This window comes from Oncorhynchus gorbuscha, linkage group LG19 (assembly GCF_021184085.1).
Source record: "Oncorhynchus gorbuscha isolate QuinsamMale2020 ecotype Even-year linkage group LG19, OgorEven_v1.0, whole genome shotgun sequence".
Taxonomy (NCBI): Eukaryota; Metazoa; Chordata; class Actinopteri; order Salmoniformes; family Salmonidae; genus Oncorhynchus; species Oncorhynchus gorbuscha.
In genome coordinates this window covers 53,963,403-53,987,096 of record NC_060191.1, presented here as the reverse complement: position 1 = coordinate 53,987,096, position 23,694 = coordinate 53,963,403, and the positions used below count along the sequence as shown (strand labels likewise).

Here is a 23,694-nt window from a genome sequence, read left to right as displayed (position 1 = left end):
CATGATGACACATCATAGTTCATGGCATTTTCGAAAGAAAGTTCATGTTTGTGGTAGCGTGGTCATTGACTTGAATATCGGGCTTGGTGTACAGAAATGGAAAGAAATAGCCCACTGGGCACAGACGTAAGTCGATTCAACGTCTATTCCTATGTTTCTTCAAGTAATGTCATTGCATAGACGAGTGGAAGGCAGTTTATGTTAACAAGAAACGTGGACTAACGAGACAGTTAAAGAGCAGAAAAGTATTCACACCCTTTGCCTTTTTCCACATTTTGTTGTGCTCCAGCCTGATTTTAAAATCGATTACATTTAGATTTTGTGTCACTGGCATACACACAATACCCCATGATGTCAAAGTAGGATACATTTTTTAATTAAAAAAAAAAGTTTTACAAACTATTTAAAAATGAAAAGCTGAAATGTATTTTATTTCACCTTTATTTAACCAGGTAGGCCAGTTGAGAACAAGTTCTCATTTACAACTGAGACCTGGCCTAGATAAAGCAAAGCAGTGCGACACAAACAACAACAAAGAGTTACACATGGAATAAGCAAATGTACAGTCAATAACACAACAGAAAAAAATCTATATGTGTGCAAATGAGAAGATTAGGGAGGTAAGGCAGTAGTGGCGAAGTAACAATTTAGCAATGAAACACTGGAGTGATGGATGTGCAGAAGATGAATGTGCAAGTAGAGATATTGGGGTGCAAAGGAGTAAAAAAATAAATAAATGACAATATGGGGATGAGGTAATTGGATGGGCTATTTACAGATGGGCAATGTACAGGTGCAGTGATCTGTGAGCTGCTCTGACAGCTGGTGCTTAAAGTTAGTGAGGGTGATATGAGTCTCCAGCTTCAGTGATTTTTACAATTCGGTCCAGTCATTGGCAGCAGAGAACTGGAAGGAAAGGCGGCCAAGGGAGGAATAGGCTTTGGGGGTGACCAGGGAAATATACCTGCTGAAGCGGGTGCTACGGGTGAGTGCTGCTATGGTGACCAGTGAGTTGAGATAAGACAGGGCTTTACTTAGCAAAGACTTATAGATGACCTGGAGCCAGTGGGTTTGGCGACGAATATGAAGCGATGGCCAGCCAACGAGAGCATACAGGTCGCAGTGGTGGGTAGTATATGGGGATTTGGTGACAAAACGGATGGCACTGTGATAGACTACATCCAGTTTTCTGAGTAGAGTATTGCAGGCTATTTCGTAAAGGACATCGCCGAAGTCTAGGATTGGCAGGATAGTCAGTTTTACGAGGGTATGTTTGGCAGCATGAGTGAAGGATGCCTTGTTTGCGAAATAGGAAGCCCGATTCTAGATTTAATTTTGGATTGGAGATGCTTAATGTGAGTCTGGAAGGAGAGTTTACAGTCTAGCCAGAAATCTAGGTATTTGTAGTTGTCCACATATTCTAGGTCAGAACCGTCCAGCGTAGTGATGCTAGTCGGGCGTGCAGGTGGGGGCAGCGATCGGTTGAAGAGCATGCATTTAGTTTTACTTGTATTTAAGAGCAGTTGGAGGCCACAGATGAAGAGTTGTATGGCATTGAAGCTCATCTGGAGGTTAGTTAACACAGTGTCCAAAGAAGGGCCAGAAGTATACAGAATGGTGTCATAGAGGTGGTTCAGAGAATCACCAGCAGCAAGAGCGAAATCATTGATGTATACAGAGAAAAAAGTCTGAGAATTGAACCCTGTGGCACCCCCATAGAGACTGCCAGAGGTTCGGAAAACAGGCCCTCCGATTTGACACACTGAACTCTGTCTGAGAAGTATTTGGTGAACCGGGCGAAGGCAGTCATTTGAGAATCCAAGGCTGTTGAGTCTGCCGATAAGAATGTGGTGATTGACAGAGTCGAAAGCCTTGGCCAGGTCGCTGAATACGGCTGCACGGTATTGTCTTTTATCGATGGCGGTTATGATATCGTTTAGGACCTTCGAGCGTGGCTGAGATGCACCCATAAACAGCTCGGAAACCAGATTGCATAACGGTGGTACGATGGGATTCGAAATGGTCGGTGATCTGTTTGTTAACTTGGCTTTTGAAGACCTTAGAAAGGCAGGGTAGGATAGATATAGGTCTGTAGCAATTTGGGTCGAGAGTGTCTCCCCCTTTGAAGAGGGGGGTGACCGTGGCAGCTTTCCAATCTTTGGTGGATCTCAGATGATACGAAAGAGAGGTTGAACAGGCTAGAAATAGGGGTTGCAACAATTGCGGAGGATAATTTTTAAAAGACAGGGTCCAGATTGTCAGATTGTCAAGCCCAGCTGATATGTAGGGGTCCAGATTTTTCAACTCTTTCAGAACATCAGCTACCTGAATTTGGGTGAAGGACAAATAGGGGAGGCTTGGGCGAGTTGCTGTGTGGAGTGCAGGGCTGTTGACCAGGGTAGGGGTAGCCAGGGGGAAAGCATGGCCAGCCATAGAAAAAAGGTTGTTGAAATTCTCAATTATAGTAGATTTATCGGTGGTGACAATGTCTCCTAGCCCCAGTGCAGTGGGCAGCCGGAAGGAGGTGCTCTTATTATCCATGGACTTTACAGTGTCCCAGAACCTTTTGGATTTTGTCCTACGGGATGCAAATTTCTGTTTGAAAAAGCTAGCCTTTGCTTTCCTAACTGCCTGTGTATATTGGTTCCTAACTTCCCTGAAAAGTTGCATATCGCGGCAGCTATTCGATTCTAATGCAGTATGCCACAGGATATTTTTGTGCTGGTCAAGGGCAGTCAGGTCTGGAGTGAACCAAGGGCTATATCTGTTCCTGTTTTTTTTTATTAATGGGGCATGCTTATTTAAGATGGTGAGGAAAGCACTTTTAAAGAATAACCAGGCAACCTCAACTGACGGAATTAGGTCAATATCCTTCCAGGATACCTTGGCGAGGTCGATTAGAAAAGCCTGCCCGCTGAAGTGTTTAAGGAAGCGTTTGACAGTGATGAGGGGTGGTTGTTTGACCACAGATTCATTACAGACACAGGCAATGAGGCAGTGATTGCTGAGATCCTGGTTGAAGACAGCAGAGGTGTATTTAGAGGGCAAGTTGGTCAGGATGATATCTATGAGGGTGCCCGTATTTACAGATTTGGGGTTGTACCTGGTAGGTTCATTGAAAATTTGTGTGAGATTGAGGGCATCTAGCATAGGTGAAGATAGATAGGGGGCAATCAATTCACATATGGTGTCCAGGGCACAGCTGGGGGCAGAAGGTGGTCTATAACAAGCGACAACGATAAGAGACTTGTTTCTGGAAAGGTGGATTTTTAGAAGTAGAAGCTCGAATTGTTTGGGCACAGACCTGGATAGTATGATAGAACTCTGCAGGCTGTCTATGCAGTAGATTGCAACTCCGTCCCCTTTGGCAGCTCAATCTTGTCGGAAAATGTTATAGTTACATCACCAGAGGAACAGAGGAGGAGTAGGATAAAGGTACAGCTAAAGGCTATAAGAACTATAAATCTTGATTCAACAAGTACTCAACCCCTTTGTTATGTCAAGCCTAAATAAATTCAGGTCAGGTGTAAAAATGTGCTTAACAAGTCACATAATAAGTTGCTAAAAATTACTCTGTGCAATAACAGTGTTTAACATAATTGTTGAATGACTACCTCATCTCTGTACCCAACACATGCAATTATCTGTAAGGTGCTTCAGTCGAGCAGTGAATTTAAAAAACAGATTCAACCACAAAGACCAGGGAGGTTTTCCAATGCTTCACAAAGAACGGCACCTATTGGTAGATGGGTAAAAAAACAATCAGACATTGAATATCCCTTTGAGCATGGTGAAGTTATTAATTATGGTGTATCAGTACACCCAGTCAATACTGTGCATCCTTCCTAACTCAGTTAAAATAGTTATAGAGCTGAATGCCTGTGATAGGAGAAAACTGAGGATGAATCCTGTGGCGGACTGCAATAGCATCGAATAGCCCCCCGTGATATGCAACTGTTCAGGGAAGTCAGGAACCAATACACACAGTCAGTCAGGAAAGCTAAGGCCAGCTTCTTCAGGCAGAAGTTTGCATCCTGTAGCTCCAACTCCAAAAAGTTCTGGGACACTGTGAAGTGCATGGAGAACAAGAGCACCTCCTCCCAGCTGCCCAACGCACTGAGGCTAGGTAACACGGTCTCCACCGATAAATCCATGATTATCGAAAACTTCAATAAGCACTTCTCAACGGCTGGCCATGCCTTCCGCCTGGCTACTCCAACCTCGGCCAACAGCTCCCCCCCCCCCCCCCCCCGCAGCTCCTCGCCCAAGCCTCTCCAGGTTCTCCTTTACCCAAATCCAGACAGCAGATGTTCTGAAAGAGCTGCAAAACCTGGACCCGTACAAATCAGCTGGGCTTGACAATCTGGACCCTCTATTTCTGAAACTATCTGCCGCCATTGTCGCAACCCCTATTACCAGCCTGTTCAACCTCTCTTTCATATCGTCTGAGATCCCCAAGGATTGGAAAGCTGCTGCAGTCATCCCCCTCTTCAAAGGGGGAGACACCCTGGACCCAAACTGTTATAGACCTATATCCATCCTGCCCTGCCTATCTAAGGTCTTCGAAAGCCAAGTCAACAAACAGGTCACTGACCATCTCGAATCCCACCGTACCTTCTCCGCTGTGCAATCTGGTTTCCGAGCCGGTCACGGGTGCACCTCAGCCACACTCAAGGTACTAAACGATATCATAACCGCCATCGATAAAAGACAGTACTGTGCAGCCGTCTTCATCGACCTCGCCAAGGCTTTCGACTCTGTCAATCACCATATTCTTATCGGCAGACTCAATAGCCTCGGTTTTTCGGATGACTGCCTTGCCTGGTTCACCAATTACTTTGCAGACCGAGTTCAGTGTGTCAAATCGGAGGGCATGCTGTCCGGTCCTCTGGCAGTCTCTATGGGGGTGCCACAGGGTTCAATATTCGGGCTGACTCTTTTCTCTGTATATATCAATGATGTTGCTCTTGCTGCGGGCGATTCCCTGATCCACCTCTACGCAGACGACACCATTCTATATACTTTCGGCCCGTCATTGGACACTGTGCTATCTAACCTCCAAACGAGCTTCAATGCCATACAAGCACTCCTGCCGTGGCCTCCAACTGCTCTTAAACGCGAGTAAAACCAAATGCATGCTTTTCAACCGATCGCTGCCTGCACCCGCATGCCCGACTAGCATCACCACCCTGGTTGGTTCCGACCTTGAATATGTGGACATCTATAAGTACCTAGGTGTCTGGCTAGACTGCAAACTCTCCTTCCAGACTCACATCAAACATCTCCAATCGAAAATCAAATCAAGAGTCGGCTTTCTATTCTGCAACAAAGCCTCCTTCACTCACGCCGCCAAGCTTACCCTAGTAAAACTGACTATCCTACCGATCCTCGACTTCGGCGATGTCATCTACAAAATGGCTTCCAACACTCTACTCAGCAAACTGGATGCAGTCTATCACAGTGCCATCCGTTTTGTCACTAAAGCACCTTATACCACCCACCTCTGCGACTTGTATGCTCTAGTCGGCTGGCCCTCACTACATATTCGTCGCCAGACCCACTGGCTCCAGGTCATCTACAAGTCCATGCTAGGTAAAGCTCCGCCTTATCTCAGTTCACTGGTCACGATGGCAACACCCATCCGTAGCATGCGCTCCAGCAGGTGTATCTCACTGATCATCCCTAAAGCCAACACCTCTTTTGGCCGCCTTTCGTTCCAGTACTCTGCTGCCTGTGACTGGAACGAACTGCAAAAATCGCTGAAGTTGGAGACTTTTATCTCCCTCACCAACTTCAAACATCAGCTATCCGAGCATCTAACCGATCGCTGCAGCTGTACATAGTCTATTGGTAAATAGCCCACCCATTTTCACCTACCTCATTCCCATACTGTTTTATACTGTTTTTTATTTATTTACTTTTCTGCTCTTTTGCACACCAATATCTCTACCTGTACATGACCATCTGATCATTTATCACTCCAGTGTTAATCTGCAAAATTGTATTATTCGCCTACCTCCTCATGCCTTTTGCACACATTGTATATAGACTGCCCATTTTTTTCTACTGTGTTATTGACTTGTTAATTGTTTACTCCATGTGTAACTCTGTGTTGTCTGTTCACACTGCTATGCTTTATCTTGGCCAGGTCGCAGTTGCAAATGAGAACTTGTTCTCAACTAGCCTACCTGGTTAAATAAAGGTGAAATAAAAAATACAAATAAAATAAAAATGAATCAACAACATTGTAGTTACTCCACAATATTAACCTAAATGACAAAGTGAAAATAAGGGTGCCTGTACAGAATACAAATATTCCACAACATGCATCCTGTTTCCAACAAGGCGCTAAAGTAAAACTGATAAAAATGTGGCAAAGATATTAACGTTATGTCCTGAATAAAAAGTGTTATGTTTGTGGCAAATCTAACACAACACATCACTGAGTACCACTCTTCAAACTTTCTAGTATGATGGTGGCTAGTAAGTCTCTAAAAGCATTGTACACCTAGATTGTACAATATTTGCACATTTTTCTTTTGAAATTCTTCACACTCTTGTCAAGTTGGTTGTTGATCATCATTGCTAGACAGCCATTTTCAAGTCTTGCCATAGATTTTCAAGCCTATTTAAGTTAACTGTAACTAGGCCACTCAGGAAGATTTATGTAGTCTTGGTAAGAAACTCCAGTGTATATTTGGCATTGTGTTTTAGGTTATTGTCCTGCTGAAAGGCGAATTTGTCTCCAAGGTTTTCCTCTAGGATTTTGCCTGTGCTTAGCTCTGCTCCGTTTCTTTTATCCTAACAAACTCCCTTGTCCTTGCCGATGACAAGCATACCCATAACATGATGACTGAGAAAGACTCACAGCTGTAATAGCTACCAAAGGTGATTCTAACATGTGACTCATTCTGAATACTTAGGTAAATTAAATATTTATGTATTTGATTTTAAATAAATTTGCCAAAAAGTGAACATGTTTTCACTTTGTCATTATGGGAATTGTGTGTAGATGGGTGCCAATAAAATATATTTAATTCATGTTGAATTCAAGCTGTAACACAACAAAATGTGGAACAAGTCAAGGTGTATAAATACTTTTTGAAGGCACAGTAAAACTTTTATATAGAATTTTGCAAAATGCATGCACACACACCGATATAAAAAGATTTTGCTCATAGATATACAGTGCATTCGGAAAGTATTCAGACCCCTTGACTTTTTCCACATTTTGTTAAGTTACAGCCTTATATAAATGTGATATTTCATTTTTTTATTCATTTCTTTGTGTGTAGATTGATAAGGGGAAAAATATTTTAGAATAAGTATTCAGACCCTTTACCAAGTACTTTGTTGTAGCACCTTTGGCAGCAATTACAGCCTTGAGTCTTCTTGGGTATGACGCTACAAGCTTGACACACCTGTATCTAGGGAGTTTCTCCCACTATTCTCTGCAGATCCTCTCAAACTCATCGCTGCACAGCTATTTTCAGGTCTCGCCAGAGATGTTCGATCGGGTTCAAGTCCGGGCTCTGGCTGGGCCACTCAAGGACATTCAGAGACTTGTCCCAAAGCCATTCCCGCATTCTCTTGGCTGTGTGCTTAGGGTCGTTGTACTGATGGAAGGTGAAACTTCGCCCCCAGTCAGGTCCTGAGCACTCTGGAGCAGGTTTTCATCAAGGATCTCTCTGTACTTTGCTCCCTTCATCTTTCCCTCGATCCTGACTAGTCTCCCAATCCCTACAGCTGAAAAACATCCCCACAGCATGATGCTGCCACCACCATGCTTCACCATAGAGATGGTGCCAGATTTCCTCCAGACTTGACGCTTTGCATTCAGGCCAAAGAGTTCAATCTTGGTTTCATCAGACTAGAGAAACTTGAGTCCTTTAGGTGCCTTTTTGCACACTCCAAGTGTGCTGTCATTTGCCTTAATCTGAGGAGTGGCTTCCATCTGGCCACTCTACCATAAAGGCCTGATTGGTGGAGTGTTGCTGAGATGGTTGTCCTTCTGGAAGGTTCTCCCATCTCCACAGAGGAACTCTGGAGGTCAGTCAGAGTGACCATTGGGTTCTTGGTCACCTCCCTCACCAAGGCCCTTCTTTGGCCGGCTGGCCACCTCTAGGAAGAGTCTTGGTGGTTCCAAACTTCTTCCATGTAAGAATGATGGTGGCCACTGTATTTTTTTGGGACGTTCAATGCTGCAGAATTTTTTTGGTACCCTTCCCCAGACACAATCCTGTCTCGGAGCTCTACGAACAATTCCTTTGACCTCGTGGCTTGGTTTTTGCTCTTTGGCCCATTCCTCCTGATAGAGCTAGTGTAACTGAGTCAGGTTTGTAGGCCTCCTTGCTCGCACATGCTTTTTCAATTCTGCCCACAAATGTTCTATGGGATTGAGGTCAGGGCTTTATGATGGCCACTTCAATACCTTGACTTTGTTCTCCTTAAGCCATTTTTTCCACAACTTTGGAAGTATGCTTGGGTCATTATCCATTTGGAAGACTCATTTGCTCCAGTTTCAACTGGCCTGGGCCCTAGGACCATGTCCCAGGACTACCTGACATGAGGACTCCTTGCTGTCCCCAGTCCACCTGGCCATGCTCCTGCTCCAGTTTCAACTGTTCTGCCTTACTATTATTCAACCATGCTGGTCATTTATGAACATTTGAACATCTTGGCCACGTTCTGTTATAATCTCCACCCGGCACAGCCAGAAGAGGACTGGCCACCCCACATATGCTCTCTCTAATTCTCTCTTTCTTTCTCTCTCTCGGAGGACCTGAGCCCTAGGACCGTGCCCCAGGACTACCTGACATGATGGCTCCTTGCTGTCCCCAGTCCACCTGACTGTGCTGCTGCTCCAGTTTCAACTGTTCTGCCTTATTATTATTTGACCATGCTGGTCATTTATGAACATTTGAACATCTTGGTCATGTTCTGTTATAATCTCTACCCGGCACAGCCAGAAGAGGACTGGCCACCCCACATAGCCCGGTTCCTCTCTAGGTTTCTTCCTAGGTTTTGGCCTTTCTAGGGAGTTTTTCCTAGCCACCGTGCTTTTACACCTGCATTGTTTGCTGTTTGGGGTTTTAGGCTGGGTTTCTGTACAGCACTTTGAGATATCAGCTGATGTACGAAGGGCTATATAAATAAATTTGATTTGATTTGCGACCAAGCTTTAACTTCATGACTGATGTTGCTTCAATATATCAACATTTGTCCTACCTCATGATGCCATCTATCTTGTGAAGTGCACCAGTTCCTCCTGCAGCAAAGCACCCCACAACATGATGTTGCCACCCCCTTGCTTCACAGTTGGGATGGTGTTCTTCGGCTTGCAAACCTCCCCCTTTTTCCTCCAAACATAACGATGGTCATTATGGCCAAACAGTTCTATTTTGTTTCATCAAACTAGAGGACATTTCTCCAAAAAGTACGATCTTTGTCTCCATGTGCAGTTGCAAACCATAGTCTGGCTTTTTTATGGCGGTTTTGGAGCAGTGGCTTCTTCTTTGCTGAGCGGCCTTTCAGGTTATGTCGATATAGGACTTGTTTTACTGTGGATATGTATACTTTTGTACCTGTTTCCTCCAGCATCTTCACAAGGTCCTTTGCTGTTGTTCTGTTGCTGACTCAAGTGATGTCAATTAGCCTATCAGAAGCTTCTAAAGCCATTACAACATTTTCTGGGATTTTCTAAACTGTTTAAAGGCACAGTCAATTTAGTGTAGTAAACTTCTGACCCACTAGAATTGTGATACAGTGAAATAAAAATTAAATAATCTGTCTGTAAACAATTGTTGGGAGAATTACTTGTGTCATGCACAAAGTAAGTAGTGGTTCTGTAGCTCAGTTGGTAGAGCATGGCGCTTGTAACGCCAGGGTAGTGGGTTCGATTCCCGGGACCAACCATACGTAGAATGTATGCACACATGACTGTAAGTCGCTTTGGATAAAAGCGTCTGCTAAATGGCATATTATTATTATTATTATAGATGTCCTAACCAACTTGCCAAAATTATAGTTTGTTAACAAGACATTTGTGGAGTGGTTGAAAAATGAGTTTTAATGACTCCATCCTAAGTGTATGTAAACTATCGACTTCAACTGTAGCTATGGTTGGTAAAGCGGGACAACCCCAAAAATTACTGAACTACAAAATTGAAACACAATATTGGCAACTTTATTAAATGTTTTTAATTAGTAGGCTACTTGATGGTCAACAGATGCAAATGTGTCATTCTCCACATTTAATTTCAGTTTCATTGAGGACTTGTCCTCATAACAGAAGCATGCCAGGGAGTTCCATAACTTATATTATACCATTGTAGTCTACCATTTGATAAAATAAATATGTTGAAATAACTATATCGCTGGAGTCATTGCAAATCCATTTGTTCCACTTGTTTAGCCTACCTGCAGCTGGCAGACCAATTGAATAAATAGCCTATAACTTTTGGGTGAATTGTTGTGGCCTTGTTATTATGCAATTATTAATGGCCATGTTAAATTAATTAAATTAGAAGTTATCAAAGCTCTATCGCAACTGACGATCAATTGCTATAAATCATTAGATTGACGGTAACAGTCAATCAGATTAGGCTACAGGTTAAAAAATAAAATAATTATGATCACTGGCTGTTGACAAGCATATTCAGTTCATATACATATGATTAATATTTAATTCAGTGATTGGAGTTACTGCCACATTCTCAGTAGCCTATTCCCGCAGATGATCGATGCTTGACTACCGTTCGACAAATACAAATATTCTCGCTATATTCTCATAATGTAGACTAGTTTACCCGCACTGTATCTGCGAGCTGTTGGCTAGAGCGCACGTGCCAAGACCAGAGTAGGGACATTTTGCTATCGAAAATGTGATGGAAACACACAGAACTTTAGATTTTTATTAGGTACATAACAAATGTTGCGAAGAAGTGTATGTTGTGTGCACAACGTCATCGCGCACAGATTTGTATCTGCAACAAGTCAGTTTGGAAACACCACTGTTGGGAAAATGCGCATATTTCCTTTGTGTTATTTGCATGAAAATATGTTGCCAATTGGATGGAAACCTAGCTAATGATGCATTTTCACACAAACCAACCCACTGTGATTATGTGGTTGTGTTTTGTGCTGATGGTCATCTCTCATCACACACTCCCTGCGCTGAGGAGGATCCACCCTCTGGGCTTGCAGTCACCATTGGACTCTCCAATGAATCATTAACTAAGAACATTCAATAACATCCAGGCACACCAGCAGGGAGGAACAGTCAGGATCAGCAAGAGGGGGGTGAAAGGTATATAATAAGAATCAGGAGTGTCTTTCATTTTTTTTTACAGACTGTTGGACAATACAAGCAGAATTACAGAAGATAACAGCATCGGAGTAGGTCAATTCCATTATCTTCCCTTTGGCCCTTGTAGAACTCGGATAAGGCAGGGGAAATCAGTCTTAGAGTAAAGAAGTTGACCATTAACCCCAACTATTGATTACAGCTCTCTCTCCTTCTTCTAACCAGCTCTGCTCTGCACCGTGGATCCTGACACCAAAGTTCAGTCACTGGTGGCAGAAGTATTTCACACTCGAACAACTACTCCTCTGTAGTTTTGTTTTATAATCCTCTATTATTTAGCACTTTTTTCTGCACTGCAAACACCATGGCAACCGCAGGGTATGGATATTACCGCACCACCATTTTCCTGGCCATGTTTGTGGGCTATACGCTGTACTACTTCAACAGGAAGACCTTTTCCTTTGTGATGCCCTCTCTCATGCAAGAGATCAAGCTGGACAAAGATGACCTGGGTAAGAGAAGCCTCACTATTGTCTTTTCCTCTCTTTCTGTCTTGCATGTCCCTAATGACAATTAACATCTAAAGTTTAGATACTGCTGATAGTGGTCTGACTGATTGGTTTAATTGAACGATCATATGGGGATACATCAGTTAATGCTTTGTGTATGTTTATATTAGTACCAAAATCAATTAAACATTGCGTTCTGCCTCTGTATTGTGTGCACTATCCCTCAGGCATGATCACTAGTAGCCAGTCTCTGGCCTATGCTATAAGCAAGTTCATCAGCGGTGTGTTGTCAGATCAGATCAGTGCCCGCTGGCTCTTCTCCATTGGCCTGTTCATGGTGGGTGCCATCAATGTGGTCTTCTCCTGGTCCTCTACTGTGGCCATTTTCTCTGGCCTCTGGTTCCTCAACGGCCTGGGTCAGGGCCTGGGGTGGCCCCCGTGTGGCAGGGTGCTGCGCAAGGTAGGACCAGGAAGTAACACTGTAGTCCACTGGATATGAAGCTGTCAGACACATATAAATCAATTGCCTGCACTGTTAAAATACTGGTCAGTCAGTACCATGTTGTATATCCCTGTCCATTCAATACTAGTCGTGTCAAGCCATGAAGCACATCACTAGTCTGATATTATGAAATGTCATTCCCTTCTGCTCCTCAGTGGTTCGAGCCCTCTCAGTTTGGGACGTGGTGGGCGATTCTGTCCTGCAGTATGAACCTGGCTGGGAGTTTAGGCCCCATTATTGCAACGTTGATGGCCCAGAGCTACAGCTGGAGGACGACCCTGTCCATCTCAGGCCTCTCCTGTTGTGTGGTCTCCTTCGTCTGCCTGCTGTTGATCAGGAATGAGCCCAAAGACGTGGGCTTGCCCAACATAGACACTGGGGGGGCCAAGAAGGGCAAAGCAGGTCAGAGCTGGGAGCTAACCTCTTCTTGTCCTGTGGTTGAAACATTGCAAAATATGTGTGACTGACATGCACAGGTTTTATTTTGAACGCATGGCTGTTTGTGGATTGTCTGCATGTGCAATTGTGTGTAAGGTCAGTAAAACTCTGTGTTAATGGACTTTGCACCCAGTGTTCCCTCACACTCTAGCGTGAACAAGTTCAAGATCATGCACACTCTAAGTGATGTGCTAGTGTGACTGAAACCCCTCTCCCTTACCAGGCTCATCCAGTGATGAGACCACCTTCAAAGAGTTCATCCTGTCCCCCTACCTGTGGCTGCTGTCTGTGGGCTACCTGGTGGTGTTTGGGGTGAAGACAGCCTGCACTGACTGGGGCCAACTCTTCCTCATCCAGGACAAGGGCCAGTCAACACTCATGGGTATGGAAGTCTGATACATTAAGACCTGCGTTTTACCTCTGTTTACGCAGGTTAACGTGTATTGTCATGAGTCTTATCCTGGAGGCAGAACAGTGATTTGCTCTTAGATAGGCCAGCTGCAATGTAAAAATTGGCTATATTGTAAAAATGTATTGAAACAAAAATGTGCTTTTTGTTATTAATTTAAGGTTAGGGATTAGGTTAGGCATTAGGGTTAGCAGTGTCGTTAAGGTTATGTTTAAAATCAGATTTTATGACTGTGCCAGCTAGAGGTCGGCCGATTATGATTTTTCAATGCCGATAACGATTATTGGAGGACCAAAGAAAAGCCGATACCGATTAATCGGACTATTTTATTTTTATTTTTATTTTTTGTAATAATGACAATTACAACAATACTGAATGAACACTTATTTTAACTTAATATAATACATCAATAATATCAATTTAGCCTCAAATAAATAATGAAACATGTTCAATTTGGTTTAGGTAATGCAAAAACAAAGTGTTGGAGAAGAAAGTAAAAGTGCAATATGTGCCATGTAAAAAAGATAACATTTAATTTCCTTGCTCAGAACATGAGAACATATGAAAGCTGGTGGTTCCTTTTAACATGAGTCTTCAATATTCCCAACTAAGAAGTTTTAGGTTGTAGTTATTATAGGAATTATAGGACTATTTCTCTCTCTACCATTTGTATTCCATATACCTTTGACTATTGAATGTTCTTATAGGCACTTTAGTATTGCCAGTGTAACAGTATAGCTTCTGTCCCTCTCCTCGCCTCGAACCAGGAACACATTGACAACAGCCACCCTCGAAGCATCGTTACCTATCGCTCCACAAAAGCCGCGGCCCTTGCAGAGCAAAGGGAACAACTACTTCAAGGTCTCAGAGCGAGTGACGTCACCGATTGAAACGCTATTAGTGCGCAACCCACTAACTAGCTAGCCATTTCACATCGATTACACCAGCCTAATCGCGGGAGTTGATAGGCTTGAAGTCATAAACAGCTCAATGCTTGAAGCACGCGAAGAGCTGCTGGCAAACGCACCAAAGTGCTGTTTGAATGAATGCTTACGAGCCTGCTGCTGCCTACCACCGCTCAGTCAGACTGCTCTATCAAATATCAAATCATTGACTTAATTATAACATAATAACACACAGAAATACAAGCCTTAGGTAATTAATATGGTAAAATCCGTAAACTATCATTTCGAAAACAAAAAGTTTATTCTTTCAGTGAAATACGGAACCGTTCCGTATTTTATCTAATGGGTGGCATCCATAAGTCTAAATATTGCTGTTATGTCATAATTATGTACAATTCTGTCAAATGAACTACGGTCTTTGTTAGGAAAAAATGGACTTCACACAGTTCGCAACGAGCCAGGCGGCCCAAACTGCTGCATATACCCTGACTGCTTGCACGGAACGCAAGAAAAGTGACATCATTTCCCTAGTTAAAAGAAATTCAGGTTAGCAGGCAATATTAACTAAATAGGCAGGTGTAAAAATATATACTTGTGTATTGAATTTAAAGAAATGCATTGATGTTTATGGTTAGGTACACATTGGTGCAACGACAGTGCTTTTTTTGCAAATGCGCTTGTTAAATCATCACCCATTTGTCGAAGTAGGCTGTGATTCGATGAGAAATTAACAAGCACCGCATCAATTTTATGCAATGCAGGACATGCTAGATAAACTAGTAATATCATCAACCATGTGTAGTTAACTAGTGATTATGTTTAATTGTATGGATTGTTTTTTATAAGGTAAGTTTAATGCTAGCTAGCAACTTACCTTGGCTTCTTGCTGCCCTTGCTCATTGAAAATAAGAATGTGTTCTTAACTGACTTGCCAAGTTAAATAAAGGTGTAAAAAATAAATAATTGCAAATCGGTGTCCAAAAATACCGATTACCGATTGTTGTGAAAACTTGAAATCAGCCCTAATTAATCGGCCATTCCGATTAATTGGCAGCGTAGCCTAGTGGTTAGAGTGTTGGACTAGTAACCGGAAGGTTGCGAGTTCAAACCCCCGAGCTGACAAGGTACAAATCTGTCGTTCTGCCCCTGAACAGGCAGTTAACCCACTGTTCCCAGGCCGTCATTGAAAATAAGAATTTGTTCTTAACTGACTTGCCTGGTTAAATAAAGGTAAAATAAAAAATAAAAAATTAAATCGGTCGACCTCTAGTGCCAGCTAGTGACCACTGCAGATTCATGACTAAAAACGCTAACCTGCCTGTTTTACCAGCATGCAGTAGACTGCGGTTGATAACTCAATAATAACTGCCTCTTGTTAGGTTTGACTGAATGCATCTCTTTTTCACAGGCAGTTCCTACATGAGTGCCCTAGAGGTGGGAGGCCTGTTGGGCAGTTTAGCTGCAGGATACTTCTCTGACAAGGCTGTGGCACAAGTGGGTTTATAGTGGCATCATACACTAATTCAGAGCTCTATTCAAATCACTGCAGTGTTTGTAAGGTACTGTATTTCTTTTTGTACAGCAAGGCATGAAAAGCCATGGAAACCCCCGTCATTTTCTCTTGATCTCAATGATGGCTGGGATGTTTGGTTCCATGTATCTATTCCGGATCACTGTCACGCCAGACAGCCCAAAGGTATAGTAAACACATCATGTTCCATCAAAACTCCTTTCAGAGCCAATACACTATTAGTCTGTTTGTTAGTTCATGCTTTGTTTTTTATTTTATAAATTCAGATGTGGATCCTCTTCTTGGGGGCTACATTTGGCTTCTCATCTTACGGACCAATAGCCTTGTTTGGCGTGATAGCCAATGAGAGTGCTCCTTCAAACTATTGTGGAACGTCACATGCTATTGTTGCCTTAATGGCCAACAGTAAGTTTATCTCAACCAAATTGTCTCAAATTCTAATGAATGCTTTTCTCACATTTTGTTGTATTGTATTCTGGTGTCTTGGCTTTACTAGCAGTACCAGACAGGTACACTACCGGTCAAAAGTTTTAGAACACCTACTCATTCAAGGGTTTTTCTTTATTTTTACTATTTTCTACATTGTACAATAATAGAGTAGACATCAAAACTATGAAATAACACATTTGGAATCATATAGTAACCAAAAAAGTGTTAAACATATCAAAATATATAGTATATTTGAGATTCTTCAAATAGCCAACCTTTGCCTTGATGACAGCTTTGCACACACTTGGCATTCTCTCAACCAGCTTCATGAGTTAGTCACCTGGAATGCATTTCAATTAACTTTTAGCAAGGCACATCTGTTAATTTGTGGAATTTCTTTCCTCCTTAATGCGTTTGAGCCAATCAGTTGTGTTGTGACAAGGTAGGGGGTATACAGAAGATAGCCCTATTTGATAAAATACCAAGTTCATATTTTGGCAACAGCTCAAGTAAGAAAAGAGAAACGACAGTCCATAATAAGACATGAACCTCAGTCAATCCGGAAAATTTCAAGAACTTTTAAAGTTTCTTCAAGTGCAGTCGCCAAAACCATCAAGTGCTATGATGAAACTGGCTCTGAGGACCGCCACAGGAATGGAAGACCCAGTTATCTCTGCTGCGGAAGATAAGTTTAAGTTCCAAGCCCAAATAAATGCTTCACAGAGTTAAAGTAACAGACGCATCTCAACATCAACTGTTCAGAGGAGACATTGTGAATCAGGCCTTCATGGTCAAATTGCTGCAAAGAAACCACTAAAGGACACCAATAAGAAGAAGAGACTTGTTTGGGCCAAGAAACACGAGTAATGGACATTAGACCGGTGGAAATTTGTCCTTTGGTCTGGAGTCCAAATTAGATAGTTTTGTTTCCAACCACCGTGTCTTTGCGAGACACAGAGTAGGTGAAAGGATGTGTAGTTCCCACCGTGAATCATGGAGGAGGTGTGATGGTGTGGGGGTTCTTTCCTGGTGACATGGTCAGTGATTTATTTCGAATTCAAGGTACACTTAACCAGCATGGCTACGGCAGCATTATGCAGCGAAACGCCATCCCATCTGGTATGCACTTAGTGGGACTATCATTTGTTTTTCAACAGGACAATGACCCAACACACCTCCAGGCTGTGTAAGGGCTATTTTACCAAGAAGGAGAGTAATGGAGTGCTGCATCAGATGACCTGGCCTCCACAATCCCCCGACCTCAACCAAATTGAGAGGGTTTGTGATGAGATGGACCGCAGACTGAAGGAAAAGCAGCCAACAAGTGCTCAGCATATGTGAGAACTCCTGTTGGAAAAGTATTCCAGGTGAAGCTGGTTGAGAGAATGCAAAGAGTGTACAAAGCTGTCAAGGCAAAGGGTGGCTATTTAAAGAATCTCAAATATAAAATATATTTTGATTTAACACTTTTTGGGTTACTGCATGATTCCATATGTGTTGTTTCAGTTTTAATGTGCACTATTATTCTACAATGTAGAAAATAAAAGCCTTGACTTAGGTGTTCTAAAACTTTTGACCGGTAGTGTAGTTCAACAACTAAATCTGTATATCCTATTTATGAGAACCAGCCTAATTGACATTCCTGTATCGTTCAGTTGGTGGCTTCTGCTCTGGACTGCCGTTCAGCACCATCGCCAAGCACCACAGCTGGGAAATGGCCTTCTGGGTAGCAGAGATGACTTGTCTCATCACTACCATCTGCTTTTTCCTGCTGCGGAACATCAGAACCAAGATGGGTCACATCCCCAAGAAGACTGACTGATCACTACACCAACTCTCTGCTGTCAATGTAGGAAATTTAGGATAAGAATGTACATTCTTATTTATTAAGTGTTTTTGATTTGAGAAAGGCTCAATTGTATTGACGGGAGACATGGTCCTGTATATTCTTATTTTAAGAGATGGTGAGACATGGGAGTTGAGCGAGGGAATATTTATTTTCACTGAAGATGTATTCAGATGCAAATACATCAACCATGTTGTGTTAACTCTTTTCAATGCTCATGGCATAAACAGATCCAAGATTCAAGTATTGAAAATGTGTCAATATGATCATTTGAAACCAAGACACTTTATGGTCAAATGTACTGCTCTCTTTTTAAATTGGCACTGTACTCATATGGGTGAAATGTGTTTGACTATATAAGACTTGAATAAAATACCTTACTTTGTGGTTTTAGTTCAATCTAAAAATAATTACATTGGAAAGAGACTAGAGATGATAAATGTTATGGTGTTTATTCTTAAAGTATATACAGAAACAAAACATTCAGTATTTACATTGTATCCCAGTATAGCATATTCTCATACAAGTTATTCAACATTAGTTCTGAAATATCAGCACTGCTTGGAGACATGTTGACCCATATGCAGTGTACTATAGCCTCCCTGTCACAACAAACACAATTCAATGGATTGGCAGAAAAAGAAAAGAAACTGGAGCAATGGATACTCTGGATTTGCCTTCATACACATTTTTCAGGTTAGTTTCTGCTCAAGATCCAGGTCCAAAGTTAGCAGCTTTCTCTGCTATCTCCAATGCACCCTTCAAATTCTGATCAAAGAGTTCACACCTGTAACAAGAGGGCAAAATCTATCTCACCAGGGTTGCTCATCAATGACTTGGCTGACTCATGCGAGAGACAGAGGGCAGATATTTGCCATGTGACAGTTACCTGATAGGCATCTCAAGAGAGTAGAAGGGGTTCTTGAGGGCGAAGTCTGAATAGATCTCGTAAATCTTCCTGAGGAGTGCGTCAATGCCAGACTGCCGGGGGTCTGCCAGCACAATGAACTTTATACCTGATATAAAAAGATGTCAGATTTCGTTTTTCAAAACGAGAATTGCATGTAGACATCACATACAGTGACTGATAGCAGTGTTTGAATGCATGGCTTTACCAGTGAGTGTCTGAAAGCAGTGCAGTTTAAACATATCTGTCTCCAGCATCTCAATTCCTGAACTGCCAACTTCAGGGGACAACTGTGAACCAATAGCAAACAACCTAGGAAAGAGTACAATACAACATGCAGCAAGATCATCATCAAACGCCTATGTCACCATAGATCAATTATTTATTCATATTAGAGCAGACAGGTGTAATAACTTGAGAACTGCAACTACTTACGAATGAAACATTGAAGCCAACATCAGTTTTTCATTTGAACTCAAGCGAGCCCTTCCGAAACGTATGGACACCGGATAGTTTGTTGAGTCTTTCAAGTATTCGATGATCTCCTTCCCATCCGCCGTGAACTTGCCGTTGACATCCACTCCATTGATGGACAGTAAAGCATGGCCCACTAAATTAATAGAAGTATGCGTGCACAATGTTAACAATAAATATAAACATGCACAATGCAACATTTGAGTTCCAATCATGACATATTACCAGTTATCACTATATACATTTTGTAAGCCTTGATGTGATCAGTTGACTGTTGCTGACAACTTACTGTACCTCGGATTCCATCGCGTTGACCAAATGATACAACAACTTTCTCATCGTGGATCTTTAACACCAAATCTAAAGGATAGCTGAATGTTTTCTCTGCTTCTGCTCTCGGTACATAATTGTCATACTGGTAAATTAATCCCCCAGCCTTATTTACAACATACACACTGAATATCGCCATCTTTGCCTTTTTCTGCACAGCTGACGAAATTGTCAGGTGACAGGAAATATTTCAGACAAAATAAAATACAATCTTCAACAGAGGTAACTTTATCTGCGTGTTCATTCGTATTGTTTTTTGTTTAAGATCGCATCTATATTTATTTCGCAGATCTTTTAATTATTAATTCTAAAACCAAGTAATGTAAAAAATAACTACATTTCCCAGTACCGTACTTCAACATCCGCATGTACGGGTTCTCTTAGTGGCTGGTGCACGGGTTGAACGTCCTTTCACTCCGACATCTTGACGGTGGGACATCATGGTAAGGTCTTTAGCGTGGTTTTTTCTTTAAATTCGATGGCGAACAAAACATTTGACTCTGAAAATGTCTGTCTGAATAGATCAGGATGCGTAGTTGGAAAATATACTTCGTCCTGACCGTGGTTGTGGATGGAATGGCTCAGTTATATATTCTAGTTGGATATGCTTGGTAGCTAGCTAACGATACATGCGGCTGGCAGTGCTGATTGTGCACTGTATGATCAGACGACCATGGCCACATGTGTAGATATCTCAAGCCGACATTTCCCACCAAACTCTATCAATTGATGAGATTATGCAAACTGCACGCCAGTTCTCTGCAGACACTATTGGCCTAACTGAAGCCGGTTGTTAACTAACGTTAACATGCTAGCTTTTAACATGTAACGTTAGCTAGGCCCTAGTTAGTGCTTCTACACCTACATTGCTTGCTGTTTGGGGTTTTAGGCTGGGTTTCTGTACAGCACTTTGAGATATCAGCTGATGTACGAAGGGCTATATAAATAAAATTTGATTTTGATTTAGTTGGCTTAGGCTTATCTAACGTTTTACATTTGTTACACTAAAATGTTCAAAGATTAACATCATATTTGGTTCAATTCCAATTGAGGGACTCGTGGTTACCTTTTTTATTAACCTACCATCTGATTACTGTTGTCTGTTAGTGCACTGAAACATTTCCAGCTAACGTTAACTAGTTTTGGGAAATGTGTGGTGGTTAATTCAGCATCAGTTGGATAATGGTACTGCGATCTGTATTATTACAGCCTCCTAAGGACGCCAAGGGGAAGGGGAAGGATTCTGGGAAGTCCAAAAAGGACAAGGATCCAGCCAATAAATCTGGAGGCAAAGCCAAAAAGAAGGTATGTCCTGGTATCAATCCTTTTTTTGTGGGAGTTTAGATATTCCTTTGGGGGTAATAATGGTTTAACTGTCAGGAGTGTGAGCAACATCATCAACTTCTCCATTTCCCCTGAGCAGAAGTGGTCCAAGGGAAAGGTGAGGGATAAGCTCAACAACCTGGTCCTCTTCGACAAGGCCACCTACGAAAAGTTGAACAAGGAAGTGCCCAACTACAAGCTCATCACACCAGCAGTCGTGTCAGAGAGGCTAAAGATCAGAGGCTCTCTGGCCAGGGCTGCCCTCCAGGAACTGCTCAGCAAAGGTAAAACCCTGAACCCTACTCTGATTCCCAACCGGTGTTCACTCAGGGAATTTGGTGAAATTGGGAAGTAGTTGGTTAGCTAGATCTGACTGTAATGTAAGAAAAGTATGTATAGCAGTTACTGAACTAGCATTTCAACATTTAGCTTTATTTTGGAGCCATAATATCAAAAGTGCAGATAGTATTGCTTGTCAGAATAGGCAGGCACCATTTTGCATGGATTCCTTCCTGGTTCACTGCTCTGTCATATCTCTACAATAGTGTAGTTTTTTGGGAGGCTACATTCTGTGGCAGTCTCCTGAGAGGATGTATATCTGGTTACATTTTGAGCTTTGCTACAGCGAAACCCAGTAAGTCTACAAGGCACAGACTATATGGGTATGCCACAGAGCCAATGTAAAAAATAAAATGTGTTAATCCTCATGTACATATACCCATGTTTAACACTCTTCTCACTTGCCTTCCAAATGAAACAATAAATATTTTGGCGTTACTACAAAGCGAACACTTTCTAATGCACGTCAGTTCTCTTTAAAACAACTTTGAACCCCAGTCGGCAGTAGTCTTCCTTCAAGGGAAGAAGATGCCAGCATTTTGCTTCACCCACTATAATGCCTGCTAAATATGTGATCAATAACATTTGATTTTGAAGATACTGTCGTTTTGGTAAACATTGGCTCTGATCAGTGACTATGAAGACTGGCACTGCAACTTGATGTCTGCTCTTTCAGGATCATGTCTTGTGGATATTGTCTTAACATGTCAGGGCAGTGAATGGGTCAGTTGGTAATGTGGGACCATAGAACTTCAATATCTGTACAAAATAACTGACACGTTCCATTCTGCCCCCCTCTAGGCATGATCAAGTTGGTGTCAAAACATAGATCGCAGGTGATCTACACGCGTAACACCAAGGGTCCCGAGGAGGAGGGTGGTGTTGTGGTTCCAGACAAGCCAGAGAAGCCTGAGAAGGCAGCTAAGGCATCGAAGGCAGAGAAGGGAGAGAAGGAAGAGAAAGCATAAACTGGTATGCAGTATGCTAGTACTCCTGTTGGAACTAGCCTACATTCTATTAAAAATCACTGAAGATCGCTCAACTACAATTCATTGTTGATTTTTAATGTTTTAGCATAAATGTAAACACATAACATGTTAACAGGGCATGTTGGAGGACTACTGCTAAAAATCCCATCTAAAACCATGTTTGTTTTCAGGTTGTGCTCTTGTGATTCCTGCGTTCAGATGTGTGATGTAAGGTGAATAAAATTCTGAAAATACATTTTTTTGTATTCCTTTTAATATTCTTTGAGGGACCAATACATTTCTGTTTCCTTCCATGTTGGAGTCTACAGTGGATGGCTGTCTGTGGACTCATCATTTTGAAGAGACTTTAGAACTCCAGACGGCATTTGTTAATTTTGTCACCCATTTTACATTCAGTAGGACATCAAATCAAATTTGATTTACATAGCCCTTCGTACATCAGCTGATATCTCAAAGTGCTGTACAGAAACCCAGCCTAAAACCCCAAACAGCAAGCAATGCAGGTGTAGAAGCACGGTGGCTAGAAAAACTCCCTAGAAAGGCCAAAACCTAGGAAGAAACCTAGAGAGGAACCAGGCTATGTGGGGTGGCCAGTCCTCTTCTGGCTGTGCCGGGTGGAGATTATAACAACATGGCCAAGATGTTCAAATGTTCATAAATGACCAGCATGATCGAATAATAGTAAGGCAGAACAGTTGAAACTGGAGCAGCAGCATGGCCAGGTGGACTGGGGACAGCAAGGAGTCATCATGTCAGGTAGTCCTGGGGCATGGTCCTAGGGCTCAGGTCCTCTGAGAGAAAGGAGAGAATTAGAGAACGCACACTTAGATTCACACAGGACACCGAATAGGACAGGGGAAGTACTCCAGATATAACAAACTGACCCTAGCCCCCCGACACAAACTACTGCAGCATAAATACTGGAGGCTGAGACGGGAGGGGTCAGGAGACACTGGCCCCATCTGAGGACACCCCCGGACAGGGCCAAACAGGAAGGATATAACCCCACCCACTTTGCCAAAGCACAGCCCGTGTTACTGCATTCCATATAAGGTGGATTGTTTCCAATAAATTTCTCGTAGGGCTATCTGGGATCCTTTCAGCCCTACTGTAACCGTTCAAATAAGGGGGGGTCCAATATGAGGGACCAATACATTTCCGCTTCTGTCCATGTTGGAGGCTACAACTGATGGCTGTATGTATAGTGCTGCCACAGGCCACTGAAGGGAATAAGTTATTTATTGTTAAATGGCATGAACTAAAACAGCTCTGTTTATGGGCTTGAGTTAGGGATGTGTGAATTGCAGGGTAGCCTACTGATTGATGCTGTAGCTTGTCATTGAGCAGCGTGACATGGGGGAAAAAAGCAGGATGCACACTGATCTGCCACAATGAATTCCTCTGGCATCCCGCCTCAGAGAGTGACTTTAAAAAAATATATTCCCTTTCAGAACTTAT

At 42.4% G+C, this 23,694-nt stretch overlaps 3 protein-coding genes across 5 annotated transcripts; 2 read left to right on the top strand and 1 right to left on the bottom strand.

Annotated features, from left to right (window-relative positions):
• The first annotated feature begins 11 nt into the window (after positions 1-11).
• On the top strand, positions 12-18,261 carry slc37a4a (solute carrier family 37 member 4a). Of its 2 annotated transcripts, XM_046314642.1 has the most exons (10): positions 22-126; positions 11,352-11,397; positions 11,531-11,817; positions 12,042-12,274; positions 12,472-12,718; positions 12,978-13,136; positions 15,477-15,562; positions 15,651-15,764; positions 15,866-16,004; positions 17,684-18,261. In XM_046314642.1, exons 3-10 carry the CDS (start codon positions 11,670-11,672, stop codon positions 17,848-17,850), a joined length of 1,293 nt encoding a protein of 430 aa, XP_046170598.1. In that variant the 5' UTR covers positions 22-126; positions 11,352-11,397; positions 11,531-11,669; the 3' UTR covers positions 17,851-18,261. The 2 variants fall into 2 exon arrangements, with proteins under 2 accessions (XP_046170599.1, XP_046170598.1); XM_046314643.1 differs by lacking the exon at positions 11,352-11,397 and having other exon boundaries at positions 12-126.
• A 44-nt stretch (positions 18,262-18,305) lies between these two features.
• Positions 18,306-19,764, bottom strand: trappc4 (trafficking protein particle complex subunit 4). The gene is made up of 5 exons (XM_046314644.1): positions 19,550-19,764; positions 19,217-19,391; positions 18,990-19,093; positions 18,764-18,890; positions 18,306-18,661 (listed from the first exon to the last, which is right to left on the bottom strand). The coding sequence occupies exons 1-5, from the start codon at positions 19,722-19,724 to the stop codon at positions 18,583-18,585; spliced, it is 660 nt and encodes a 219-aa protein (XP_046170600.1). The 5' UTR covers positions 19,725-19,764; the 3' UTR covers positions 18,306-18,582.
• Positions 19,765-19,964: 200 nt separating this feature from the next.
• LOC124005412 (40S ribosomal protein S25-like) lies at positions 19,965-22,471 on the top strand. Of its 2 annotated transcripts, XM_046314646.1 has the most exons (5): positions 19,965-20,028; positions 20,795-20,890; positions 21,009-21,192; positions 22,049-22,219; positions 22,407-22,471. In XM_046314646.1, the coding sequence occupies exons 1-4, from the start codon at positions 20,026-20,028 to the stop codon at positions 22,213-22,215; spliced, it is 450 nt and encodes a 149-aa protein (XP_046170602.1). In that variant the 5' UTR covers positions 19,965-20,025; the 3' UTR covers positions 22,216-22,219; positions 22,407-22,471. The 2 variants fall into 2 exon arrangements, with proteins under 2 accessions (XP_046170602.1, XP_046170601.1); XM_046314645.1 differs by having other exon boundaries at positions 22,049-22,471.
• Positions 22,472-23,694: the final 1,223 nt, after the last annotated feature.

Bases quoted from the DNA above. Each gene is read 5' to 3' on its own strand.
- slc37a4a (XM_046314643.1), top strand. From the start codon at position 11,670: ATGGCAACCGCAGGGTATGGATATTACCGCACCACCATTTTCCTGGCC. The intron at 15,765-15,865 runs GTATAGTAAACA...TTATAAATTCAG, and splicing joins TCACGCCAGACAGCCCAAAG to ATGTGGATCCTCTTCTTGGG. The intron at 16,005-17,683 runs GTAAGTTTATCT...TGTATCGTTCAG, and splicing joins TGTTGCCTTAATGGCCAACA to TTGGTGGCTTCTGCTCTGGA.
- trappc4 (XM_046314644.1), bottom strand. From the start codon at position 19,724: ATGGCGATATTCAGTGTGTATGTTGTAAATAAGGCTGGGGGATTAATT. The intron at 19,392-19,549 runs GTACAGTAAGTT...CTATTAATTTAG, and splicing joins TCAACGCGATGGAATCCGAG to TGGGCCATGCTTTACTGTCC. The intron at 18,662-18,763 runs GTAACTGTCACA...CTCTTGTTACAG, and splicing joins TCTCTTGAGATGCCTATCAG to GTGTGAACTCTTTGATCAGA.
- LOC124005412 (XM_046314646.1), top strand. The intron at 20,891-21,008 runs GTATGTCCTGGT...TCCCCTGAGCAG, and splicing joins GAGGCAAAGCCAAAAAGAAG to AAGTGGTCCAAGGGAAAGGT. The intron at 21,193-22,048 runs GTAAAACCCTGA...GCCCCCCTCTAG, and splicing joins CCAGGAACTGCTCAGCAAAG to GCATGATCAAGTTGGTGTCA.